Source organism: Canis lupus, chromosome 17, assembly GCF_003254725.2.
Source record: "Canis lupus dingo isolate Sandy chromosome 17, ASM325472v2, whole genome shotgun sequence".
NCBI lineage: Eukaryota > Metazoa > Chordata > Mammalia > Carnivora > Canidae > Canis > Canis lupus.
The window spans coordinates 63,021,076-63,047,736 of record NC_064259.1 but is presented as its reverse complement, the minus strand read 5'-3'; the positions used below and the strand labels follow the sequence as shown (position 1 = coordinate 63,047,736).

The following is a 26,661-nucleotide window of genomic DNA, read 5'->3' as shown; positions in this document are numbered from 1 at the left end:
TGCTCCTCTGTGGATGATGGTGGTAAGAAAACCTAGCTCCGCCCCCCCCCCCCAAAAAAAAGTAGAAAAGAAAAAGAAAACCTAGCTTCAGATGAAATACTTTTTAAAAAATTGATAAATGACAGTAGTTTTCATAACTAGATTTCATTTGAAAGCTTTAAATTATACAGTACTTGGTTTTTGAGGAAGTTTCTTCAATGCTGTATTAACACTTCATTTTTGTTTTCCTTGTAAAATGTCTCAGGAACCTTTTTAATGTCAGTGCAGTAAAGTGACTGTCAGTGTCTTCACCTGCATATAATATCTGATGCTCACATGAGCTACAACTTCAGGTCCCCCCAAGAAGAGCAGACCGAGTAGGGAAGCCAAAGAATAGCTTTCCACTCCCTTTCTGACCCTTGGCTCCAACTTGGCACCCAGGGCCAAAGCCCTAAAGCAGACTCCAACACCAACTGCATTCCCTGCTCACCCTCTCTCCCATCCCCAAAGCCCACCAGACCCTGATTGGGACAGAAAGGAAGACAGAGAGGAGGAGAAGGGGTGAGATTTGGCAGCAGGCAGAAGGGATCTGGTCTGCACTTCTGGTTGTACGTGCCTCCATCCTCTTGACTCACCAATAACTAAATGCATTTCTGTATTTCAAATCACAGTCGGAGAATATAACACGTTTAGCATCCGTTACTTATCCATATCCACCTTGTTACATCCCTAAATATTTAAACTCATAAAATTATCATGTTTACCATATTTTAGAAATGCAAATGCCATAATACAGAGAGATGCATTCGTAAGCAGAGGCAGGTAAGCATAGTGGCTAAGGACAAAGACTGGAGCCAGGCTGCCTGGGCTTAAATCCTAATTCTGACTACTTGTTAAATGACTAACCTGGAACAGGTTTACTTGGCCACTCTATAATAGTTTTCTCATCTGCAAATTGAAGACGATAGCACTACCTTAATCGGCTTATAAAATTTAAGTAAGATAATGTGAATATAAATGCTTATAACAATGTTTAACACATCGTTAGCTCTGCATAAGTATCTGTCCTCGTTAATATTATTATACTGTGCCCCCTCTCTGATGCTGTTTCTATACTGAGCTGGCCCAAAGACCAATCAGAGTTGTAGTCAAGCAGGTTCCACTCATACTGCCACCACCATCCTTGATGTGTAACTGCTAGCAAATCCCCCTCCGCAGTAGGTTTAAAAAGCCAAATGCTTCTTGTTTCCTCTTTCCCAGGCCCAACACAGAGATACTTTCATTGAAGAACGCTATGGAAAATACAACATCAGTGATCCTCTAATGGCTCTGCAGAGAGACTTTGAAATACTGAAGGAGAAGAATGACGGTGAAAAGCAGCCGGTGTGCACAAACCCACTCTCCATTCTTAAGGTGGTAATGAAACAGTGCAAGAACATGCAGGAGCGAATGCTGTCCCAGCTGGCCGCGGCTGAGAGCAGGCACCGAAAAGTAGGTTTGGCCAGTTGACCTGTGCCACAGAAACTCCTATGAAGACTTGTCCGCTGCCAGTTTCCACAGTGATGCAATCAGGAGGTCTCCCGGGTGCCAGAAGCCCCTCATCTTACCTAGGAGCCAAGAGATCAGAAAGAAAACACAAGTTACTCAAAATGTTCGATGTAGGGAGGATGCCAGACACATCACTTAAGACGGCATTCCTTCTTGATGTGACACTCCAAAACACTTGCTCTGTTTTTTCAGCTCTTGATTATCCAGACTTTGGCAACAAACTGGAGTTTGACCAAGCTCTTAGCTGAACGGAGCGTTCCCTATTTGCCTACTTAAGTGATAAATAATGAGATTAATAGGTATTTGGGGAATGCTGCAAGAGAGAGAGAGAAAGAGAGAATTTACCTAGTTATAAACATGCAAGCCAATGGATTATTTTTATATATCTCTAGTTTTGAGATTTGTTGCATTTTACTTCTCAAAAAACCATGAACTGTCTCTAGGATTATTTACCTTAAAGCTGTTCTACCCTATTAGAAAATGTGCATGCATGTGTGTTTTTGGGTCCAGGCCTCGCAGCCCCTAGTTAGGAAGGCAAACCTGTGCTTTCCTCTACCTCACCTCATTGAAATTCTAGTGCTTGTAATTTTATTCCCTGACCTGTCATTTGCCACTCAAATTTGGCCTGTAAAAGATGTTTGGCTAGAAGCTACGTTTTCTAAACTATTGGTTTAGATTCATACCAGCAAGGGAGACATCAATGCATTTTGTAGGAAGCATTTTATTCTGCAAAATTGGCTCAGCAGTTGCAAATTGATTACTTTTATGATTACCTGCATTAGAGAGCCATCTGCTTAAAATGCACCTGACAGATTGCTTCAGCATGTGTCTTGCCCATGTTTTTTTTTACTCTTCCCAGTGTCCAAATGAAAGGCCGGGGTAGAGATTCTTAACTACCAATGCGCCTCAGATGTTCCGTGATCCCCCCCAGAAAATATACAGAATGCCAAAAGTTTACACATTTTTGTAGAATGTGAATTTTTTCCTCTGTCTTTAATTGAATTCTCAAGAGTTTCCAAGACCTGAAGAGTTTAACTTCTATTCTAGAATGAAGTAATCTAAAGACATTTATGCCCAATTTAAAATGTGTCCATAGGTCTGAGTTGCCAAAATTTGGAGGCCTTTTACGTAATCCTCTAAGGAAGGATTCCTTCTAAGGAAGGATTCACAGCAGGCTTGTTTGATAGGCAGGCCTTTCCCCTTCCTACATGAAGCAGCTGAGCTGCACTCAAGTGATGGCTGGCTGTCATGGCCATGAAAGGTGTAGTGTTGGGATGATTTGTGGCTCTTGGTGATTAGGGAGAGGAAGAAATTAAAAATCAAAATTCTGTAATACTATATTTCCATATAAGATTTTTTGAGGGCAACCCCAGTGGCTTAGCGGTTTAACACCGCCTTGTGCCCAGGGCATGATCCTGGAGACCCGGGATCGAGTCCCACATCAGGCTCCCTGCATGGAGCCTGCTTCTCCTTCTGCCTGTTGCTCTCTCTCTCTCTCTCTCTCTCATAAATAAATAAAAAATCTTTTTAAAAAATCAGATTATTTGAGTGTTAAATATTTTTAAACCAACTGCCAATCTATTTGTATGTGTTTTATTAAAGTAAAACATTGACTTTGTTACAAATCAAATAGTACCTAGAGGCTTATAATTAGGGTGCTTACTGCCCCAGTTTGCCTAAGAACGTCCCGGTTGATGTCGCTGGCCTTGGATCGTCATTAGGAATGCCCCCTTGACTCACAGCAGTGTTGTGGTCAGCACTGAAGATGACATGGTTACCCTGCTTACTATGAAACATAGTTCCCAAGTCCATCTCTCCCCTTTCCTTCTCCTCCATATTCAGAAACAACCACTTTTTTCCTTTGACCATTTATTCTGGTAGCTAAGCCCCATATTTCTAAATGGTATACTATTCCCCCTCCCTGCCTTATCATTCTTGATCCTTGTATTTATACTTGATACTCGATACTTACAATTCTTGACACTTACATTGCTTCCTTTTATTATAGATGCCGGTTACCTTCCACCCTTCCACCTTCCCAACACAGACACACTGCCTTTCCCTCACCCTCATTCTCCTATGTCATAGCTGGCATCCCCAAATCCTGAGCCTGCCACATTCTGTTTCGCCTTATGCCTGGGCAGGGCATGCCGAACATTTTATGTTCAGGAATTGGGTAGAGGGGACACATACCTTCTGGAAGATACAGATTTGGGGCCAGAGCCCTTAGGTTCCATATCTCCTAGGGATCCTGCAGGGCCCTGTGGCTTTCTCCCCCCCATGGCCCTGTGGCTACCACACCTCCTGCCTCTTTCCCTCTTCAGGATGTTATTAACATTTCTTGTCTGCTACGGTCTCTCTGTCTTTATAGGTTTTTAGCTTTTCATTCCATTTCTGTAACTTTAGAGAGTTCTCCAAAAGAAAAGGAGATGATCAACCACCACTAGCCAAAACTTTTTCTATTAAATTGAAAAGTTAGGGTCTGAGGTTTTTATGGTTTTTTTTAGGATTTCATTGAGTAATCTCTACACCCATCATGGGGCTCGAGCTCAACCCTGACATCAAGAGTCGCATGGTCTATTCATTGAGCCAGCCAGGGGCCCCAAGTTAGGTTTTTTTTTTTTTTAAACTGGAAATGAAGTACACCGAGACATTTTCATTTCCATTAAATGAAAACATTTCGTGTTTCATGTCCCAGAGACTTTTCTCCCTCCATTCGCGAAAGTTGTTAGTGAAGAGAAGGGCTGAGAAACAGTCATCAGGAGGACAGTGCTCTGCGCTTGAGGTCTGGCCCAAGGGACGTGGGAAGCAGGGGCAGAGGCGGCTGAGAAATCCCTTTCCTCTCAGCAGCTGTAGGTGGGAGTATGTGGGAAATATCCCTCTAAATGTGTACAGTATTCACCTTAATTGGGCTTAATCCTTTGGTGCCAGGATAAGTGGAATAGGGGAGGCAGGTTAATTAAAAGGTCTTGTGAAAAATCTCCACATAAAATCCCAAGTGTTGAGGCTTTTTGTGTGCAGGCTGAGCCTGAGAGTCTCCCCACATCTTAGCTAACTATATACTACATGCTATGACCAACTATGCAGGGCACAGTGATCTGAGCTTGAGGCAGGAGCTCAGCTTTCTGCTCTCCACGGTCCTGTCTTGCTTCATCACTGGCACCCACCCGCTTGTCGGAGTAAACTGCCTGCGGTGGCTACACTCATTAATTCTCGGGAAGCTTCTCAACCTCTGGAGCTCATTAGTTGCTCTCTTCTATTCACTTGCCATTTTGTGCACCCTGAAATAAAGCCTAGGTCTTACGGTTTTCTAGCATGTAGCTCACCTGTCTTTCAGCCTGCTAGACAACATGATCCTTGGTAGCCGTAACCAGGATGGATGCATTGATCTCCAGAACTATCTTAGGTGCTTAGATCGGCGCCTAGTATTTAATTGTGCCGTGTTCTATGTGGGTTTTCTTCATATTTGGATTTTTTTTCCTTTAATTCTTTAAAGGTGATCCTGGACCTTGAGGAGGAAAGGCAGAGACATGCACAGGACACAGCTGAAGGGGATGATGTCACCTACATGCTGGAGAAGGAGCGAGAGCGGCTGACCCAGCAGGTAGTTAAGGCGAAGGGGCTCAAGCACTGTTTGGCTATAATAGCATTTCTCAAAGACTGTTCTCCAGGCTGTAAATTAGTGTTGCTAAAAACAAAGGGCTTTGCAGTCCAATAAATCTGGGAATGACTGGATTAAACAAAATGAAATAGGTTTCTTTCTTTTTTTTTTTTTTTCCTAAGATTCTGTTTATTCATGAGATACATAGGGACAGAGAGACAGAGACAGAGACAGCGGGAGAAGCAGGCTCCTTGCGGGGAGCCTGCTGGGGTACTCGATCCCAGCACCCTGGGATCACACCCTGAGCCAAACAAAGGCAGATGCTCAACCCCTGAGCCACCCGGGTGCCTGGTGAAATAGGTTTCTAATTCATTAGGCCCTTTAGTATAGATAAGCACATCCTGAGTCTCAAGAACATGACAAGGTATTCTGAGTTTAGCAAATCTACAATTTTACAGTCTTTGTTTGATATAGAGCATTCACTGCAGGACTGTCATTCCATAGAACATACTGTGGGAACACCAGCTTCAAACTCTTGAGCATTTTGACTTAGGAATCCCAGTAAGAAATACTGTTTACATCACAACCCAGTATATACATTTGTGCACACACACACACACACACACACACAAACACATGCCTGAAACAAAAATCTCGTGAAATCATATATCACCCTTACTGCTTACAATAGCTATTCATTTTTTTAAAACTTTGATCGTAGCTCATGAGATTGGTTTCCTCATCCATTAATGGGTCTCAGAGTTTGAAAAACACTGACTAATAGAGTTCTGTCAACCCTTTCCCTCTTGCATAGGGTTGCTGTGCCTTAAGTAGGGTGGGGAGGATAATTAAAATAGACTGCATTTATGTAAAAAGTACAATTTAAATGCATCTATTTGTTTTAAAGACCAAAAAGAAGGATTACTGAAGCTTCAGAAGTGTTGTCTTCTTACAGGGTACACTTACCAGGATGAGTACTATATCATACACCTGAAACTAACAGAACACCACATTAACTCTACTGGAGTTAAATAAGTGAATAGCTCTGTTTCCATCAGCATTTATCATGAAACCTGGTGCATAGGGCTTGCTGTTACCCATATTGGTCGCTTCGACCCTCTGACCTAAAACACAGACAATGGCCCGTATTCCTGTGGATAGAATATGAGCACTTAGACGTGCCTCCTAAACCATCAGAGAAAGATTGAACCGTAGTGTGTACATTTCTGTGGCAGGTGCTCTGATGCTTCAGGCATATTTGAACTAAGCATGTGGCGTAGGTGGCAATCCATGTGCCCGACAAGCGCTAGCCGGGATGCACTACCTGATAGGAGCTTTGCACCACATCTCTTTGCTTTCTTATCCTAATCAAGCTGTATGGTGGCCTTCTTTTCTAGTTGGAATTTGAGAAGTCCCAAGTGAAAAAGTTTGAAAAAGAGCAGAAGAAGCTGTCCAGCCAGCTGGAAGAGGAGCGCACCCGCCACAAGCAGCTGTCGTCCATGCTGGTGCTCGAGTGCAAGAAAGCCACCAGCAAGGCGGCCGAGGAGGGGCAGAAGGTGGGTGAGCTGAGCCTGAAACTGGAGAAGGAGAAGAGCCGGGTGAGCCAACTAGAGGAAGAGCTGGCAGCTGAGAGGAAACGAGGCTTGCAGACCGAGGCCCAGGTGGAGAAGCAGCTGTCTGAGTTCGACATCGAAAGAGAACAACTTAGAGCAAAACTGAACCGAGAAGAGAACCGGACCAAAACCCTGAAGGAAGAGATGGAAAGTCTGAAGAAGATAATGAAGGACCTGGAGGCTTCTCAACAGCATAGTGGCCCCACGGAGCAAGTGAGGAAACCGGTAACCGTGTCTAAAGGCACCCTGACTGAGCCTCCCGTGCTGGTGTCTGTGTTTTGCCAAACGGAAAGTTCGCAGGCAGAAAGAACCCATGGGAGCAACACAGCCAAGGTGACAGCCACCGGGCTGCCTGGTCCCACCACTCCTCCTTACTCGTATGCAAAAACCAATGGCCACTTTGAGCCAGAGACACAAACTGCCAAGGAGTCGATGATCGGTAGCAGTGTGGAGAGCCAAGTGCCTCCACGAGACAGATCTGTGGGGTTGGCCCAAGAGAAAGCTGTGGAGAATGGTGGGTGTCCTGCGGGAATTGAGACTCCCGTCCCAGCAACCGGTCACCTCCCGTCCAGTGGGGGCTCACTGTCTCCCAGCAGTACCGCCTCCTCCTCCCTCACATCCTCTCCTTGTTCCTCCCCAGTGCTGACTAAGCGCTTGCTGGGGTCCTCAGCCAGCAGCCCCAGCTACCAGTCCTCCTACCAAGTAGGGATCAACCAGCGGTTCCATGCAGCTCGGCACAAATTTCAGTCCCAGGCAGATCAGGACCAACAGGCCAGTGGTCTGCAGAGCCCCCCATCCAGAGACCTGTCTCCCACCCTCCTAGACAACTCTGCTGCCAAGCAGCTGGCCCGCAACACAGTCACTCAGGTGCTCTCCAGATTCACTAGCCAGCAGGGGTCCATCAAGCCCGTCTCCCCCAACAGCTCTCCCTTTGGCACAGACTATCGAAATCTGGCCAACGCTGCCACCCCAAGAGGTGACACCAGCCATTCCCCTACTCCAGGGAAAGTGTCCAGCCCGCTGAGCCCTTTGTCCCCAGGGATCAAGTCCCCCACCATCCCCAGAGCTGAGAGAGGAAACCCTCCACCCATCCCACCCAAAAAACCTGGCCTCACCCCTTCTCCATCCACTACCACTCCACTGACCAAAACTCATTCCCACGCCTCTTCTGTGGCCACCACAGAAGACCTAGCCGTCAGCTGCTCTTCTACTGCCATCGTAGCTAATGGCAAGGACGTGGAGATACTCCTGCCCACCAGCAGCTAGTCCCTAGCGGGAGTCTCCATGGCTGACATTCCACCAGATTTCGTCCAAGAGCTCAGAGTCCAACCGTTGAGTCAGATCATGTTATTTATTTTGATAGGAGCTGAAACCATCTGTATAGTCCATTTAGTGTATTTCGCCTTTCTTTGTATTTTTTTTAAGTAGAAAGTGAGTCATTTGGATTTGTATGCCTCACACCTTTGTACTAAAGCTAGAAGGGCACCTCAAAGATGTCTCAAGCTCAGCAGTCACTGTCTCGTGATGGAGAAAGCTAATTGAGGACAGGCAGTGATTTGCTGTCTAATTTTGGGACTAGAAATCACTCAACGCTCGTTTTGAATTATGCAGAAGTGGTTCATGCAGATTTTTATTCCAGATGAACATGTTTCAAAAGTGCCTGAAATAAGCCTGCAATACAAATATGGTCCTGCAGCAACAATACAAAATGGATCATGTAACTGCAGAAAGCGAGATCCTCCATGAATCCTGAATGTTAAAAACCAACACTGCTTTTAATCCTCTTTTACTGTTTTAATATAAGCTTTGTGTTCAGAAACAAGGCTGCGTCAGTAGGACGGGAATCCTAAAGGTAGGTGTGACCTCACCACAAAGCTGAGCTCTTAGAGCCCTCAAGAATCCCTCCTGAGCAGGAAGCAGTAGGGGTGCTGATTTTCTTGTACTTCTGAAAAATGAAGTCACTCCCCATTTCCCACATCAATTCTTGAATAGAAGGAAATCACATCTCCGTTCAAAAAATCTCTTCAGGCATCTACTGTTGTGTAAGGAACTTCTGATTCCGATTGCTGTTACTTGAATAGGAAATGGTTACTCATTCTGTATAAAAATTTTGCAACAGAATGAGATCTTTATTATGTACTCACAAAGCAATAACTTAAAATTCACTATCTTTGTAATATTATAAGTCAGAATTATACAGGTTTTACCAAATTGCCACACTTCTTGTCTGAGCTGCCAGCACTTGGTGTCTGTATCTGTGGAACCAAATTAACTTTTCCCTAAATGGAAGTATACATATATCTGTATAGATGCACACCCCTTTACGTGTTTCACATACACACACCTAAACACATGAATATTAGTGTGATTATACCTTTGGAGTTTGCAATATAGCATAAAGGTGAGTAGAAATGCACATTAGGATTACCTAACGGAGCAACTAGACGTGGCTGGGACCCCATCTGTCAGAGGAAGGGCGTGGAATTCCGAACAAAGTCAGATCTTCAGGGTCATAAAGGGCCAGAGTCAAACCAACCCCAGCGTCACAGAACTCAACTGGCTGTGTAAATGAATGAAACCGGTCAATCGGGGGCTATAAGAGCTGGGGTGGGGGAAGCTATAGCTAACTGAAGTGCCCAAGCCCCCCTGTTCGGCTCCAGCTGCTTGTTGCCATGCAGTAGTGCCCAACCAGGGTTACCAGCTCAAGTTTTTGTGAAATCCAAATTTTCATAGAAACGTCCTCACTTTGAAGTATCAAAATAGATCCAAAAACAATTTTAAACTGCTGTTTAAACGCTTCTGCAGCTGGGTTTAGCTCACCAGCTGCCAAACTGCAACCTCTTTCATTCTAGAAACTTCTGTCATTTCCATTATTGTGAGTTTCTGAGGACAAACACCTCTACCCTTTCCAACATATAGGCTGGTACAGCTGACAGAGGCCGCAGGATATAATGACTCTCCCCATCTTCCAAGTAAGACCTTGCAACCCAGCTGAGATGAGGTGGTTCTAGGACTTTTTGTCCTCAGGGATGGCAAGGTCCTGGTATCTTCACATACATTCTCCCTGGCCAACATTACTCAGCAGCCCTGTCCTCCTGCGGTAATTTAAATCTATTTCCTCTTAATCCAGTATGAATCGATGGGAGACAGGCCAGTGATAGAAATCAATGTATAAATCACAATTGGTGTCTCCAGGGCTTACAGTTTGATTAAGGCCGATACATCAAAAATTAAAGTACTACTAATGCCCCAGGGTGTCTACCAAGTGATGAATGGGGCATCTTATAAACTTCCCAAGGCAATCATGCATTAAACCTCATTCCCTCGCACAGCCAAGTGAAGTGATAAAACAGCTAAACTTTGTAAACAGGATGGGGGCTCCAGTCTCAGAGTGTTATTACCTCTCTTGCTTTAAATGGTAATCTTAAAAGTTGCATTGTGCTCTTCCTTTGTTTTGGCATAGATCTATATAGAGAGAGATTCTATAAGGAAGTTTATTTCTTAGGAAGTGCACTGAATAATGTATTTCTTTTACAGTGTAATATGGGGGTGGGGAAATGCAAAAGAAATGTGTATTTTTGCTAGTTGCCTATCTTCTAAGATAAATAAGCACAATATTGCAATGAATCCAATAATCCAGCTAGGTATTATAGATTAGTATTTTAAGTTTGCTGTAGATCGTGTGTGTGCTAAGTAAAAGTTCCACAATCCACAGCTTGGGTCTTAACCCATGTTGTGGAAGCTAGATTGCTAGTCAGCAGATGCTAGTGGATGTGCAGCACAGACCACAGGCACTAACCAGGCATTCTCATTGTGAAGCCAAATGTACCATGCAGAAGTCTTCATCCATTTTTATAGCAGACTGCATTAAAACAAGTTAAATCATACTGTCTGGGCAAAATCTAGTCTTGTTTGTACAAAGTGAAGGATGTTGCACAACCGGGTCTGTTTTGTCAGAGGAGGAGCAGGTGGTGTAGAGGGAGCAGTCGCCTGTGGCTTCCAAAAACCAAGTGAGGTCAGTAACGCATCCATGTTAGGCTCCACAAGGAGCTGGGATATTGGTTTTCTTTAGAACCTTAGAGCTAGAGGAAGCCTTGGCAGTAATCCAACCTGCAATCCTTAAACCCTTGGGGGTTCCAGACCTGAGAATTTAAGAAAAGCTAGACTCTGTCCGCAGAAAAATGGGCATACCAAGAGGCATAATGTGGTCGAGGGCTTCAGAGGATCCAGAAACCCTGCAGCCATCCCTGATTCGTGCTCCCGACTGTAAGGATGCCTGCTCTTGGCCTGCCCTGGCATTTGACAAAATGACCAGTGTGCCCCGTGTCTCCTCATCCAGTGCTCCCGGGCTGCACCGTTAGCCAGGGCAGGCCGCAGGCGGCAGAAGCCCCTGAAGCTCCTGTGACAGCGGGGAGAGTCCCATGTGGTGAGTTGCCATCCTTCAAGCCAATGAATGAGTGTTTCAACTAACACTGGGCGTGTCTGCGTTCCTGTACCAGCCGCTCGGCAGTGCCTCGTTTTCTCAGGGTCCCTTGAGCCTGGCGTGGGGCCTCCCCTCTGCCCTCTGTGCCCAGAGCCTCCCTCCCTCCCACAGACAGCGTCTCCGCCCTCCAACTCTCTTGGATGTGGCCTCTTCTGTACAGCTAGCTGTGGAGAACATTCTTCCAGGCTTTGGTTCATTTTCTGAGTTATTTCTACTGATGTGGGTGTTGCCGAGGCGTATCCATTGGACGGGTGAGCCTGGGTCCTCCCGCTCTGCCTGTCTTCCCCAGAAGTAGCAAGGCCACCTTGTCATTAATTTATAAAGTGCTCTTCTGATGCTTGGTCCTTTAAACAGAACCTCAAATGTCTTGAAACGCTGGCTTCAAAGTAGTATCTGTTCTCAGAATCGGAAGGCCAAAGTAGCCAGTGAGCAGTGTTCCAAAGGAGTTACTTACACCTAATCGCTGTAAAACAGGTTGAGAAAACTCTGGAGATCACCCATCTGCCAGCTGTCAATGGCCAGTTCATTGGTAAAAGCAGAGGAGGGGAAAGGAGACCGAGGTAGTGGTTCTCAAACTTCGCCGTAACCTGGAAGCTTCTAAAATAAGACTCCTGAGGATTGGGCCTTGGGGCTGGCTGCTCAGGTGCTCGGCGGCTCGCATTTTGAGAAACGGTGCCTCATAGCCTTCCCTGCTCTTTCACAAGAACTTGTCCTTTGCCTCTGACCTCAGGAGATAGTTTAAACTCTTGAATCTGGTTGGCCAGACTGTCAATGATACTCCGAGCCAAGAGCACCTACTTGGGTCCAAGCACCCTGTGTACTTGAGGCCCTTGGGGCCCAGAGGTTCACACAGGGCCCTTAGTAAGTGCCACCTGGACTGAAGCCCCCAGTGCTTCCTGCTTTCCACTACCCGTGTTTCCTGGCTTCTCCTGAGGCAGCAGGTAGCCGTGCCCAGGCCCCACCCCGGGGATTCGGACTCCGTAGCCCCAGGTGGGGCTTTAGTAAATACCCAGGCTGATTCTTAGGATAGACGAGGTGTGAACCCTGCAGGACACACACTGCTCCTTCCACTCATCCTAAAAAAACCCACCCCCAGGAGTGAATTTTCAGACCCAACCAGTGCCAGGAGACCTTCATTGGATCAGAGAAGTTGGACAAAAACAGGGATGCTGGGGCAGCTCAGCCATTGTCCGAATCTTGATTTTGGCTTTGGGTCACGATCTCCGGATCTCGAGATCAAGCCCCATGTAGGGTCCCGCCCTGGGCGTGGAGCCTGCTTGAGTTTCTCACCCCTCCCACTGTCCCTTCCCCCCACCAAAAAAGTAACATCTTGTGATTCCCCTCAAGCAGCCAGATGTTTCCTAAGTTTAAGATGAGCCAGAGGGATCCCTGGGTGGCGCAGCGGTTTAGCGCCTGCCTGGCCCAGGGCACAATCCTGGAGACCCAGGATCGAATCCCACGTCGGGCTCCTGGTGCATGGAGCCTGCTTCTCCCTCTGCCTGTGTCTCTGCCTCTCTCTCTCTCTCTCTGTGACTATCATAAAAAAAAAAAAAATTAAAATAAAATAAAAAATAAGATGAGCCAGAAACCAAGGTAGCAATTATGGAAAACCAGTGTAACTGTTCCCTGCCCTCAAGATGCCCACATTCTAGTTGGGAGGAGCAGAACATTGACCCACAAAATCTCAACAGAGGCAAGTAACCAACGGAATTAGGGTTTAGATGCCACGTGCGGTTAGTGAAGGTGACCCTGGCAAGAGCACTGTGGTAGCAAGAGAGTTCTTTGTGGGCAGGAGCCTGTTAACTAGAAAAGGGGCGAAAGTCTCCTCCTCTTTCCAAAGCAGTCTCGACCTGGTAGAAAGCGTTTGCACTATGTGTCGTTGGCTTCCTTAGTCCTAGGACGCGGGCAGGGCACGTGAGTCCCCAGGAGGGCATGCAGTTTCAGGGAGACCGACCAGACACGGTGCGCTGCGCTTTCTGCAGGGCTCCGAGCTGGTGGAAGGAGCTCGCAGGGCCCAGCCCTCCGCAACGTATTCCCCAGGAACTTGTAGGGAAGACCTCGGGAAAGGCAAATAGAGAAAGGACCTTCTGGCAAAAATGCTACATTCCTCCTAAGTGTCCCCTCCTACCCCCACAATCTCCACCAGCAAGAGAGAAAGGAAGATCGAGCTTCGAAGGGAGTCACATGAATCATCCTGGGACACCTGCGAGTGACTTCCTGCTCAGAGGCCTGTGAACACAGCTGCTCTTGTGCTGCCATTAGGCCGGGCGAGCACAGGGCTCTCTCCTGGTGCCACCGTGAATGGTGACCTTGGAGAAATTACTGGGAGGCGTGGCAACAAGGTTGGCCTGCTCCCTGGGGACCCAGGCACCCACTTAATTTGACAAGAGTACAGCAGACTGACGTGGGATACCCAAGTCCCTTCAGAGATGGAGGGTTTAGGGGCGCCTGGAGGGATGTGTCAGGTAAGCGTCTGCCTTCGACTCAGGTCATGATATCAGGGTCCTGGGATGGAGGCCCTGTGTGGTGGGCCGGGTCCCCTGCTCAGGGGGGCACCTGCAGGGCACGTCTGCTTCAGGGTCCCAGGACACAACCCCACAGTGGGCTCCCTGCTCAGTGGGGAGTCTGCTTCTCCCTCTCTTGCCCCTCACCTCCCCCCACCGCATTCCTCCCTCTCTCTCTCATGAATGAATGAATGAATGAATGAAATCTTAGAAAAAGACCTGGCCTGTCCCAGATCAAGAGGACCCTGAAGGGTCATTACCTGCTTCCAAACCCCTGTGGGGCTGAGGCCAGCTCGGCCTTCCCTGCCTTTCACCTCCCTCCGTCCCTTCCTGTGCCGCCGAGGCACCCCTCGCTAAGCCGCTCGCTTCCCGGGCTCCGTCTCCGGCTCCCCTGCCCCTCTGGTCCCGGCCGGTGCAGGAGGAGCGCAGGCCCCCTCCCGTTTGGCTTGGCGCCAGGGAACCTTCCGCGGCTCCTCTAACGCCGCCCCTGGGCCCGGGAGACGCGCGCGCCGCGGCCGCGAGACTCGGGGGCACCGCCGGGGGCCGCCGCCCGCTCCCGCCTCTGCCGCAGGCCCCGGGAGCAGCGACGCCGACGGCCGCGGGCGCCCGCGTGTTAGCTCGTCCGTCCCTGCGAGGCGCGATCCCCACGCGCAGGCTCCACGCTCTGGGGAAGCGCGAGCGGAAGGGCGAGTCGCCCGCACGCGCCGAGCCCCCGAGTCCCGGCTGGCGGGAGCCTGGAGGGCCCGGGCGGCAGCTCCGCCCCCCGCGGGTCAGCGGGGTGCGGGGTGGGGGTGGGGGGTGGCGCCTGCTCCGCGGCCTGCACCGCCCCCGCCGCCCCCGCCCCTCCTCTCCCCGAGGTCCGGGCTCCGACCCGGGTCCCCGCGCCGCCCGTGGTCCAAGCCGATCCTCCGCCCCCGCCCCGCCGCAGCCGCGGGAGCCCGTCCTCCGGCCCGCGACGCGGCTTCCCAGCCGGGGGAGGCAGCGGGAGAAGGCAGAGCTGCCGGTCCGGGCCGCCCGCCGCCCGCCGCTGCACCGCCCGCTCCCGCTGCCCCCGGGCCCGGGGCTCCCGCCCGACCCAAAGCGGAGCCTTCCACGGGTGTCCTGCGGGGGGCGGGGCGGGGCGCCGCGAACAGGCCCCTCCTCCTCCCCAGGGGTTTCCTTCCCCCGCCCCGGGGAGCGCCCCGGGCCGCACGCGAAGCTGCCCTCCGGGGCTCACGCCCGCCCGCCCCCCTCGGAGCTGCGCGGCCCCCGGCTCCCTCCACGCCGCCTCGTGCGGGCCTCGCTCCCCCCGCACAGCTCCGCTCCCCGCACGCGCCCCCCGCTCCCGCCTCCCGGGGGCTGCAAACGCGAGGCGGGACGAGTCAGCCTGGGAAACCCTCAAGCGCACCTCTCGGGCTGCTGTTTGCAGCTGCCGCGGGCCCCGCAGGCCCGGAGCCGGGCACGCGGCCGCCTACTCCCGAGCCTACTGGGAGGCCGCAGCGGGCCGAGCCTCGCGCGCAGGCTGGACCCGACACTGCCGGGACGACGAGGGGCGCAGGTGTGACCTCCCGGGCCGCGCAGGGGCGGACGCGGCAGGTGCCCCCGGGCGGGCGAGGCGGGGGAATCTGCGGGCCGGGGGCACCGGGTGTAAGGGAACCGCGGGGAGGACAGCGCAGCCGGCCTGTGCTGCCGGGGTGTGCGCGCCGCGCGGACGCAGGACCCCGGGGGCGACAGAGGGGCTCCGAACAGGGGCCGTGCGGTCGTCGGGGGCCGGGGGCGCTGCTCGGCGAGTCGAGGGGCCTCCGCTGGCCCCGGGTCCGCACCCGACGGTGAAGCCCCGGACCCTCCCTCGGAGGGCTTGGCGCGCATCCGCATCCGGCGCGACCACGCGGAGCTGTGCCCGACCGGCCGCGGGGACCCGGCGCAGGCGGGGTGAGGCCGGCGACCCCGGGCGGCACGTGGGGAAGGGACGCGGGGCCCCGCGCGGGGCTGGGCCGGAAAGCCGAGGAGCTGGCGCCCCCTGGCGCTTGGGTCGCCGCGGCGGTCCGGGAGGGACGGGGACCGAGTGCGGGCTGCGGGCGCGAGCAGGGCTGCGTCCCTCCGTCCCTCCGTCCCTCCGTCCCTCGGTCCCGCGCTCAGCCGCCTCCGGAATGGGGAGGCGCAGCCGGACCAGCGAAAGGGATGAGAACGAGGGCAGCCTCCTCGCAGGACGGGGGCGGGGGCGGGGGCCCCAGTGAGCAAAGGCAGGACCTCACACTCGAGGGCGCACGCGCGAGCCCGCCACGCCGGTCGTCCGGTGCAGCTCCGGGAACAGTGAGCCGTGACTCTGTGATAAAAACAGGAGGAGCCCGTGCGACACAACTCATTCCCGGTGGAGTCAGCAATGGCCACACATGTCCCCGCCTTCAAGTAGGCAGAGATGCCCCCAGATGAAGAAGGGGATGAAGGACATTCCATGACGACCTCTGTAACGCACGGAGTTGCCCGCGGGCGTGGTGAAAAGCGGATCCGGAGAAGGAAAGAACAGGAAAGGGGATCGTCTGCCCAGGGAAAGACTCTGGACTCTCACTGGGCGAACCACTGGGATCCTGAACTGAGGCATCATGAGCAGAAACAGTTACACCATGAAGCTGATGGAGTTTAAGCTTCAAGAGCCACGGCTGACATGGCCCCTTCCCAACCCTGAAGAGGCCAAGGAATGTGTTCACGTGGCCGTATGTTTTTATAAGATTTGCAAGAGTAAGACATCTTAACTGCCATCAGTTATGACTGCTGTCTCTCTTCATTCTGACTTCTCCTACATAATACTTTCCCCCATGTCGGGTAACCTTGGAATGGTGGCCACAATCATTTTTGGAATTCAGCTAAAGGGGACTACTTCTGAGTAGAATATACCTATGTGATTTGCAGTCATTTCCATGGATACTTGAGTCTTTGCCAGCCATCCTGGTGTAGGAATGCTCCCATTCATCATTATGCTGCCTCACTTTGCATGACATGAAGGAGAAGTGCCAACAGTTCTATTGCTATTGATATATCCTATAGCACCTAGCACTAGAAGTCAAATGAGAAATGGAGGGCAACAAGGTTTGAAATGAATGGAGTCAGAAGCTGGTCTCTAAAAAATTTATCTAGTTATTGGATATGTAAAATCATAACGGGCAATTAATTTCTCATCAATGTCTAGTCAAAACAAAGTTTCTCTGTCAGGAAAATATTCAATAATGCAATGTACACAATTATAAATACACCATGAATATGAAGATGTAATCAAAAAGTAGGGAGTCAAAAGACATGTTTGGATATTTTTTTTTAATTATAAAGAGTTCTACTTCCGACCAAGATGGAAAAAACAGGGAGTGGTTTTATTCTCCCCCCTAAAACAACTAAACACTGAGCAAAATATATTTAATAATTTTCAAGACATTGGACTTTAGGCAAAAAAAAAAAAAAGGACTGAAATGGGAAATCAACCAAGTGGGTCCTATGATTGTCCCAGCAGTTAGGGGTAATGGAGTCATGGCCTGGCAATCTCCCTAAATTGAGATAAAGCTGTGAGTTGGGAAGGAAGAGTATTGGAGACAAGAGAGCTGCAATAAGAGAAATCTCTAGAGATCTTCAGAGTGCCCCTCCCCAGAATCCTCAACTGAATACTAATCAACATATGCATTCGAGAAAACCACCCAAAAGGATTAGATGGAATATTACTTAGAGCTCTTGTGGGACTAGTAGTTTTCTGTTCTCAGCAGCCAGAATGACAAATCTCACAATTCACAGAACACTGGATAGAGTACCCAAAAGGTTTTTGTTTCTATGGTGAGCCAAAATTAACCCTGGAGTAAGTGCTGCTCTTCTCCCACCTAAAAAAAAAAAAAAAAAAAAAATTTAAAAGAGAAGACTCAAGTGCTTGATTCAATAGCACTATACTAAAGCAAAACTCAAAAGGATCAAACTATTTCCAAAAAACTATATCCCAGAACAAAGCTTAAGGATTTGTATAGGAAAACAAAAATATGTGCACCTCAAAGTTAAAATTCAGAATATCTAACATCAGTAAAAAATTGCTAGGTGTGCAAAGAAGCAGAAAAATATGGCACGTGATTAGGAGACAAATCAATCCACTGAAAATTAGCCAAAAATGACACAATGGTAGCATTATTAGACAATGATATATTTTTTTAATTTTTTATTTATTTATGATAGTCACACAGAGAGAGAGAGGCAGAGACACAGGCAGAGGGAGAAGCAGGCTCCATGCACCGGGAGCCCAACGTGGAATTCGATCCCGGGTCTCCAGGATCACGCCCTGGGCCAAAGGCAGGCGCCAAACCGCTGCGCCACCCAGGGATCCCTAGACAATGATATTAAAACAGCTATGTCAACTGCATTCCATATGCTGAAGGAAATAAAAGAAAGAATGAGTTTGTTAAAGATAAGAAAGACATAGAAAAAGTCCAAGTAAAACTTCTAGAGATGAAAACCATGGTATTAACAATAGATTATACATTATAAAATAAATGATTGTTAAACTTGAAAAACAGCAATAAAAACCATCCACAGTGAAACATAGAACATAAAAAGATTCTCAACAATAATAAAATACCAATGAACTTTAAGACAAATTCAAGTGACCTAATATGAGTTTAATTAGAGTGCCTCAAAGAAAATATTTGAGGGATCCCTGGGTGGCGCAGGGGTTTGGCGCCTGCCTTTGGCCCAGGGCGCGATCCTGGAGACCCGGGATCGAATCCCACATCGGGCTCCCGGTGCATGGAGCCTGCTTCTCCCTCTGCCTATGTCTCTGCCTCTCTCTCTCTCTGTGTGACTATTATAAATAAAAAATTTAAAAAAAAAAAAAAGAAAATATTTGAAAAAATAATGGACAAATTTTTCCAAATTGATGAAAATGATGAGCCCACAGATAGAAAAATGTCAATGTGCCTTCAGCACAAGAAACATAAAGGAAAGCTCACCAAGGAACATCATGATCAAACTTTTTAAAACTAGTGATAAAGAGAAAAACTTCAAAATAACTGTAGAAAAGAAAACCCATATTATATGTAGATGAACATGAATAAAAATAACAGCAGACTTCTCAATAGTAACAATCTAAGCCTAAAGACAGTGGACCAACAGCTTTAGAGTACTGAGGAAAAAACTGTCAACCTAGAATTCTATCCCTAGTGACAATACCTTTCAAAAGTGAAGGCAAAATAAAGACTTCTTGGACACACACAAGCCAAAAGAGTTCAACACTGTCAGACTTGTAGTATAAGAAATAATAAAGAGTGCGTAAGGCAAAAAAAAAAAAAAAAAAATCTGTATCTATACAAAGGAATGAAAAACACGAAAAATAGTACCTATGTGGGTAAATATAAAAGATTATTTTTCTTATTCTTTAAATGTCTTTAAAAATTCATTGTGGGGGTCACCTGGGTGACTCATTTGGTTGTGTCTACCTTTGGCTCAGGTCATGATCAAGGTCCTGGGATTGAGCCCTTTGGCAGGCTCCATGCTCAGCAAGGAGTCTGTTTGAGGATTTGTCTCCCCATATCCCTCTGCCCACCACCACCAACTTGTGCACTCCCACACACTCTCTCTAAAATAAATAAATAATTTTTTTAATAAAATAAAATAGAAAAAGTAAGCACAAGAAAGGAAAGTATAAAAATCACAGCAGAAATTAGTGAAATGGAAAATAAAAACAACAGAGAAATATCAATGAAACCCAAAGCTGGTAGAGCACCTGGATGGCTCAGTGGTTGAGCATCTGCTGTTGGCTCAGGTCATGACCCTAGGGTCCTGGGATCGAGTCCTGTATCAGGTTCCCCACAGGGAGCCTGCTTCTCCCTCTGCCTGTGTCTCTGCCTCTCTCTGTGTGTCTCCCATGAATAAATAAATAAAATCTTAAAAAAAAAAAAGAAACCCAAAGCTGGCTCTTTAAGATCAATATAATTGATAAGAGCCAGAATGATCAGAAATAAAAGAGAAAACACTCAGATGGCAAACCAAAGAAATTGACTTCCCACCAAGGAAACTATTAAGCCTACGTGGTTTTATTGGTGAATCTTACAAACATTTAAAGAAAAAGAAAATGAATTCTACAAAAACCCTTCCAGACTATTGAAGAGGTTGAAACACTACCCAACTAATTCTATAAGACCAAGAAGGAACATGACAAGAAAAGAAAGCTATAAACCAATATCCCTCATGAACAAAGATGCAAAAATCTTTTAAAAAATTATAAGAAACCAAATCTAATAATATATAAAAATACATAATGATCAACTGGAGTTATCTCAGGAATGAAAAATTGCTTTAATATTTGACAGCCAATCAACGTAGGGGCATCTGAGTGGCTCAGTGGTTGAATGTCTGCCTTTGGCTCAGGTTGTGATCTCAGAGTCCTGGGATCGAGTCCCCCATCAGGCTCCCCCCAGGGAGCCTGCTTCTCCCTCTGCCTATGTCTCTGCCTCTCTCTGTGTGTCTCTCATGAATAAATAAATAAAACCTTTAAAAAAAAACACACAGAAAACCCATCAATGTAATGTACCATATTAACAATTCAAAAGGAAAACTATATGATCATTTCCATATTTCCAGGTGATAAAATTCTGGAGACTGGAGAATTAATTCCACAATGAAAGAATTTCTCACCAACATCACTGAAGATTACTTAAAAATTTCAAAGGCTCATGAGGCCTATATTACCATACTATGTTTTCTGGAAGAGTAACTTTCATGAAGTTCACTCTCAAGGAAAAGAATATTTTGGAATGTGGCTATTGTAATTATCCATAGAATACAATGTCTAATGCCATTGGGTTCTTATAATCATGTCCCAGTGTTTGTTTTGAAAAAAATAATAAATTCAGAATTTTTGAGTGAAAAAAAAAAAAGATTCAGGAAAAGCATTTGACAAAATCCAACGTCCATTTCAGGTAAAACAAACAAACAAGCAACAACAACAACAAAAAAAACACTCATTAAACCAGGAATACGGGATCCCTGGGTGGCGCAGTGGTTTGGCGCCTGCCTTTGGCCCAGGGCACGATCCTGGAGACCCGGGATCGAATCCCACATTGGGCTCCCGGTGCATGGAGCCTGCTTCTCCCTCTGCCTGTGTCTCTGCCTCTCTCTCTCTCTCTCTCTGTGACTATCATAAATAAATTTTAAAAATTAAAAAAAAAATAAACCAGGAATAGAAGGAACTTCCTCAACCTGATAGTGGACGTCAGGGAGAAATCTACAGCTTACATAAAATTTAACTGAAAGAGTAAATGCTTTCCCCTAAATTAGGAATAAGGTAGTAATACCCATGTTCTATGAACATTAAATTGGAGATACTAGCCAGTACAATAAAACAAGAAAAAGGAACAAAAGATATCCAGATTGGAAAGGGAATTGTAAAACATCCTGTATTTGTAAACCTAATGTTCTAAGTATAAAATCTAATAGATTCTATTCATTCTTTTTTTTCAATTTTAAGTAATCTGTACACCCATTATGGGGCCTAAACTTACATCCCCAAGACCAGGAATCACATGTTCTACCAACTGAGCCAGCCAGGCACCCCTAATGGATTATATTTTTTTAAAAAAGAAAATGATACTAGAACTAATAAGTGAGTTTAGCATGGTTACAGAACAGAAGATATTCTTTATACTAGCAATGGAAATAGAAATTAATAAGCAATACCACTTAAAATAGCATCAAAATGTTAAAATATTTAAGGATAAATTCAACAAAACATGTGCAAGATTTGTACTCTGAGAACTACAAAACATTGCTGAGAGAATCTGAAGAAGACCTAATAAATGGAGAGATATACTGTGTTCATCAATCAGAAGACAATATTGCTAAAGTGTTAATTCTCCCCAAAATGCTCGACAGATTCACAATGCAATCCCAATCAAAATCTCAATAGCCTTTTTTGTACAAGTAGATCATTCTAACTTTTTTTTTAATATGAAGAGTTTACATAGTCAAAACAACTTTGAATAATAAGAGCAAAAGTGGAAAATGTCACTACCTGATTTAGAGACTTCTTATAAAGCCACAGTAATTAAGACAGTGTGGTACTGGCATGAAAATAAACAGATCAGTGGAACAGAAGACAGTCTAAAAAATAGATCCTCAAATATGCAATCAAGTGATTTTTTTTTTCTTACAAATGTGTAAAAGCAATTCAGTGAAGCCAAGATAGTCTTTTCAACAAATGGTGCTGGAAAATTGGATATCTGTATGCAAAAACCAAACTTTGACCCATACTTCACACCATATACAAAAATGAGCTCAAGATATATATTGAACACCTAAATGTCAAACCTAAAACTACAAAACATCTAGAAGAAAACAAAAGACAATGTCTTTGTGACCTTTGGTTAGGCTAAGATTTCTTATATGATGCCAAAAGCACTATCCGTACAGAACAAACTGATAAATTGAACTTTATCAAAATGAAAAAGCTTCTGCTCTTTAAAAGACTCTTAAGAGAATGGAAAGAGGACAGCCCAGGTGGCTCAGTGGTTTAGCAAAATATGATGGTGAGTGATAATTGACTTAGTTGATAGCATGGTTAAAATTTTTTTCAATTATTTAATCGTGAATGTGATCCTATTCTGATATTTCTTTAATTTTCTCTTGTCATTATTACTAGTCAGTATTTAGAATCCATGGATACAAGTTATATTATCTTTTTTCTCAAGACTTTCGGAAGCAAAAGCCTGTAAGGAGGAACTTTTCTTCTGTAAAAATTTATTCATTTGTTTATTGAGCACTAATGTAAGTGGCTTGGAATACAGTGCTGAACAAGAAGACATGGACTTAGGCCTAGTAGGATTTACAGTTTAATAAAGGAACATAGGGCAGCCCTGGTGGCTCAGCGGTTTAGCGCCGCCTTCAGCCCAGGGCGTGATCCTGGAGACCAAGGATTGAGTCCCCGTTGGGCTCCCTGCATGGAGCCTGCTTCTCCCTCTGCCTGTATCTCTGCCTCTTTCTCTCTGTGTGTCTCTCATAAATAAATCTTTAAAAAAGAGAGAGAGAGAGAGTATGGAAATATAAGTCATTGACTAGAAAATGGATTTTCAAGTCACATGTCTAACAAAGGGCTTATACCCAAAATATACAAAGAATTCTCAAAACCCAAAAGTAAGAAAACAAGCAACCCAACAAAAAGTGTGGAAAATATTTGACTAGAAACTTCAAAAAAGAAAATATACAAGAGGCAAATAAGTAAATGAAAAAATGCTCAACATCAGTAGTCATTAGGAAGATGCAAATGAAAACCACAATGAGATAACACTACACACCTATTAGAATGGCTAAAGTTAAAGGGACTCTGCATAGTAAGTGTTGATAAGGTTATAGGGCAACTGGAACTGCTGGTGGGACCATAAATAGTACAACTACTTTGGAAAATAGTTTGGTAGTTTCCTTAGGAGTTAAACATACACCTGCCTATCATACTATGCAGTCATCCCACTCCCAACATATTAACACAAAAGAAATGAAAGTAGATGCCTATACAGAGAAAAAAAAAAACAATAGGAATTTTGTGTAGTGACCAAAAATTATAATTTATCCAAATATCTATCAATAAATAAATGCATAAACTGTAGTATATCCATAAAATGAAATACTTCTCAGCAATTAAAAAGAATGATGTATCAATAAGTGCAATAACATGGAAGATATAAAAAATAATTATGTTGTACAAAAGAAGACAGGTAAAAGGGGGGGAGATGGAGAGAGAGCGAGAGCAAAAGAGAGAGAAACCAAGTGGAAACAAGGTCTCAAAGGCTCTCAAGGCAAAGGAGGAGGAGCTTTTGAAGAAGTATGAGGCTGGCTTCAGCAGTATAATAAACTATGGAAAGGTCAATCAAGGCAAATTGTGAAAATAGGCCATAAACCCCAGCAATTAGAGAGGTGTTTTGTGATGATGCTGAGAACAATTCCAAATATACTTTTGGATACCAAAACCAGATTATGGCACATTGAGAAATAAACAGAAATTACAACAATTAAGTATGGAATTCTCCTTAATGGAGAGTGAAGACTGTGTTTTCATGAAGTTTAGTGGTTAAGGAAGGACAAAGAGATTAGCTTTGAAAAAAAGTTTTTAAAAACATAGAGTTTACTTACAGACCAGGAGTACCTGGCTAAGGGACAGACACAGTATGATTCATGATATGGACAAAAATAAAAGACCTTGAACCATGTATAAAATCCAATCTAAATGGAATTAAAACTGAAGTATAACATTAAACTATAATGCTATCTGAAGAAAATGTAAGAAAATACTTTTGTGATCCTTGGATAATGAAGACTTCTCAAGTAAAACCTAAGAAGTATAAAACCACGAGGTAAAAATGGGTTAAGTTCAGACTTAATGGTGAGGGAGACCCAGAACCAGGACTAGAACCAGGAGATATCATCATCGTTTTAGATCAGAAGGACCATGCTGTTTTTACTCAACAAGGAGAAGATCTTTTCATGTATATGGATATACAGCTGGTTGAAGCCCTGTGTGGCTTTCAAAAGCCAGTATCTACTCTTGACAACTGAACCATTGTCATCACCTCTCATCCAGGTCAGATTGTCAAGCATGGGGATATCAAGTGTGTGCTAAATGAAGGCATGCCAGTTTATCGTAGACCACATGAGAAGGGTCGCCTAATCATCGAATTTAAGGTAAACTTCCCCGAGAATGGCTTTCTCTCTCCTGATAAACTTTCTTTGCTGGAAAAACTCCTACCTGAGAGGAAGGAAGTAGAAGAGACTGATGAAATGGACCAGGTAGAACTGGTGGACTTTGATCCCAATCAGGAAAGATGGCGCCATTACAATGGGGAAGGATATGAGAATGATGAACATCATCCTAGGGGTGGTGTTCAGTGTCAGATCTCTTAATGGGACCAGTGAATAACACTGCTGCTGGCATTTTATATGCAGTAGTGAATGAATGAATGACTATAATCATAGCTCACTACTTGCTATTGTTTTTGTTTTAATATTCAACTATAGTAGTGTTTTAAAAGTTAAATGAAGAATAAACTCAAATATAAAAGCTCCAAAAAACCCAAAAAACAAAAACCCAAAAAACAAAAACCATGACCTACATCAAAATTAAGGATTTCTGTTCAATTAAGAATACAATAGATAAAATTAACAGACAGTTACACTCAGAGGAGATAAATGCAACATCTAAAAATGTCATGGAGGGGCAGCCCGGGTGGCTCAGCGGTTTGGCATCTGCCTCCAGCCCAGGGTGTGATCCTGGAGACCCCGGATGGAGACCTGGGATCGAGTCCCATGTCGGGCTCCCTGCAGGGAGCCTGCTTCTCCCTCTGCCTGTGTCTCTGCCTCTCTCTCTCTCTCTCTCTCTCATGAATAAATAAAATCTTTAAAATAAATAAATAAATAAATAAATAAATAAATAAATAAATAAATAAATAAAAATTGTCATGGAGATATTAAAATACACAAAAAGCCTAATAGAAAAATGGGCAGTTCACAGACTAATTATGTACAAATTTGCTGATAAAATATACGCACATTAAAACTACAATGAGGGGCACCTGGGTAGCTTTGTAGGTTGAGCATCTGACTCTTGGTCTCAGCTTAGGTCTTGATCTCAGGGTCGTGAGTTCAAGCCCTGTGTTGGGCTCCATGCTGCATGTGGAGTCTACTTTAAAAAACAACAACAACAACAACAAAAAAAAAAACCCCACAACACTAAAATGAAATGCAACTTTATAAGATAATATCAAAAAATTGAAAAATATCACCTATTGTCAAGAACAAGAGAAAATGGGAATTCTCATTCACCGCTTCGAAAGCATAAGCTGTGGAAGTTACAGTACATAGCTATAGTGAAAATTAAGCATCCTGAAACCCAGCAATCCTAGATAAATATGCACACTTAAAGGTCAGGTATGAAGATGTTTGGGAAGGCAGTCATTTTGATAGCATGGGTTCAAGGTACTTTGAGGTCTATCATTGAGAGAACAGATAAGTAAAATATGACAAATATTCATTATGGAATACAGTGCAATGCTTAGAAGCACTGAACTACACATATCTACACAGCAACAAGAATAGATATTTTTAACATAATAGTATGGGAAAAAATAAAAACCAAAGAGGTCTAAGATTTGTTGTATTATTGTTCTTCACAGGACTATACATCCCACCTATTGGATGAAACTTGCAATGTCATTGTTCCCAACAGGTATACTTCCTCATCCCATGGTTGGATTAGATATGACTGGTGGGGGCAAATGCCAAGGCTAAACTGAAGTTTTAAGAAGCATCACAATGTCTTCCAATTCTTTTGCTATTTTCTTTTCAAGAGAATAGCATGTCCATCAAAAAGCTCTGATCTTTTTTTTTTTTTTTTTTTTTTAATCTTTTAACCTGGATCCTAAAGTGAGAATATGGAGGTGGAGAACTTCAACCTCCAACCCACCATCACTATCATGTAATGTGAGCAAGAAATAAATGCTGTCATAAGCCACCAAGATTTTAGTTGTTTGTTACTTCTGCAAACCTGACTCATATAAGGTCTATATCACAGTACAACCCATAAAAATTAAAAACAAGGAATACATACCTGAACAACACATAAAGATATGTATATATCCAAGGGCATATTTCAGCCACATTAGAGCAATGCCTATAAAACAGGGGAAGGGAATAGGAGTGGGGAATGGAGTAGAGGGGGGAAAGAAACAGATAAGAGAGAGCCTTTACACAGTTTGATGGTGGTCATGTGTTAAGAACTGAGGAAGAGGAGTAACCCAACTCTGTATATGTGAGGTCCAAAAGATAGTAACAGGCTCTGGAGCTGGGAGTAACTGTTGGAGGGAGGTTGGGAATCTAGAATCCAAGTAGAGAAAATCAGCCTTGGGATCACCAGCTCATTCTGAGAAAGAGACACTAAAGAAGGCCTAG

General features: G+C 45.4%; 1 protein-coding gene and 1 pseudogene across 5 annotated transcripts in view; both read left to right on the top strand.

Moving 5' to 3' along the window:
• The window catches only part of CTTNBP2NL (CTTNBP2 N-terminal like), a 54,652-nt gene extending 44,024 nt beyond the window's left edge, over positions 1-10,628 (top strand). For all 5 annotated transcript variants that reach the window (XM_049095499.1, XM_035700700.2, XM_049095498.1 and 2 more), the window contains 3 exons: positions 1,240-1,470; positions 5,024-5,131; positions 6,526-10,628. In XM_049095499.1, the coding sequence (XP_048951456.1) occupies positions 1,240-1,470; positions 5,024-5,131; positions 6,526-8,007 (1,821 nt within the window). In that variant the 3' untranslated portion in view covers positions 8,008-10,628. The remainder of the gene's footprint in view (positions 1-1,239; positions 1,471-5,023; positions 5,132-6,525) is intronic.
• A 5,682-nt stretch (positions 10,629-16,310) lies between these two features.
• LOC112664949 (dnaJ homolog subfamily A member 1-like) lies at positions 16,311-26,228 on the top strand (annotated as a pseudogene).
• Positions 26,229-26,661: the final 433 nt, after the last annotated feature.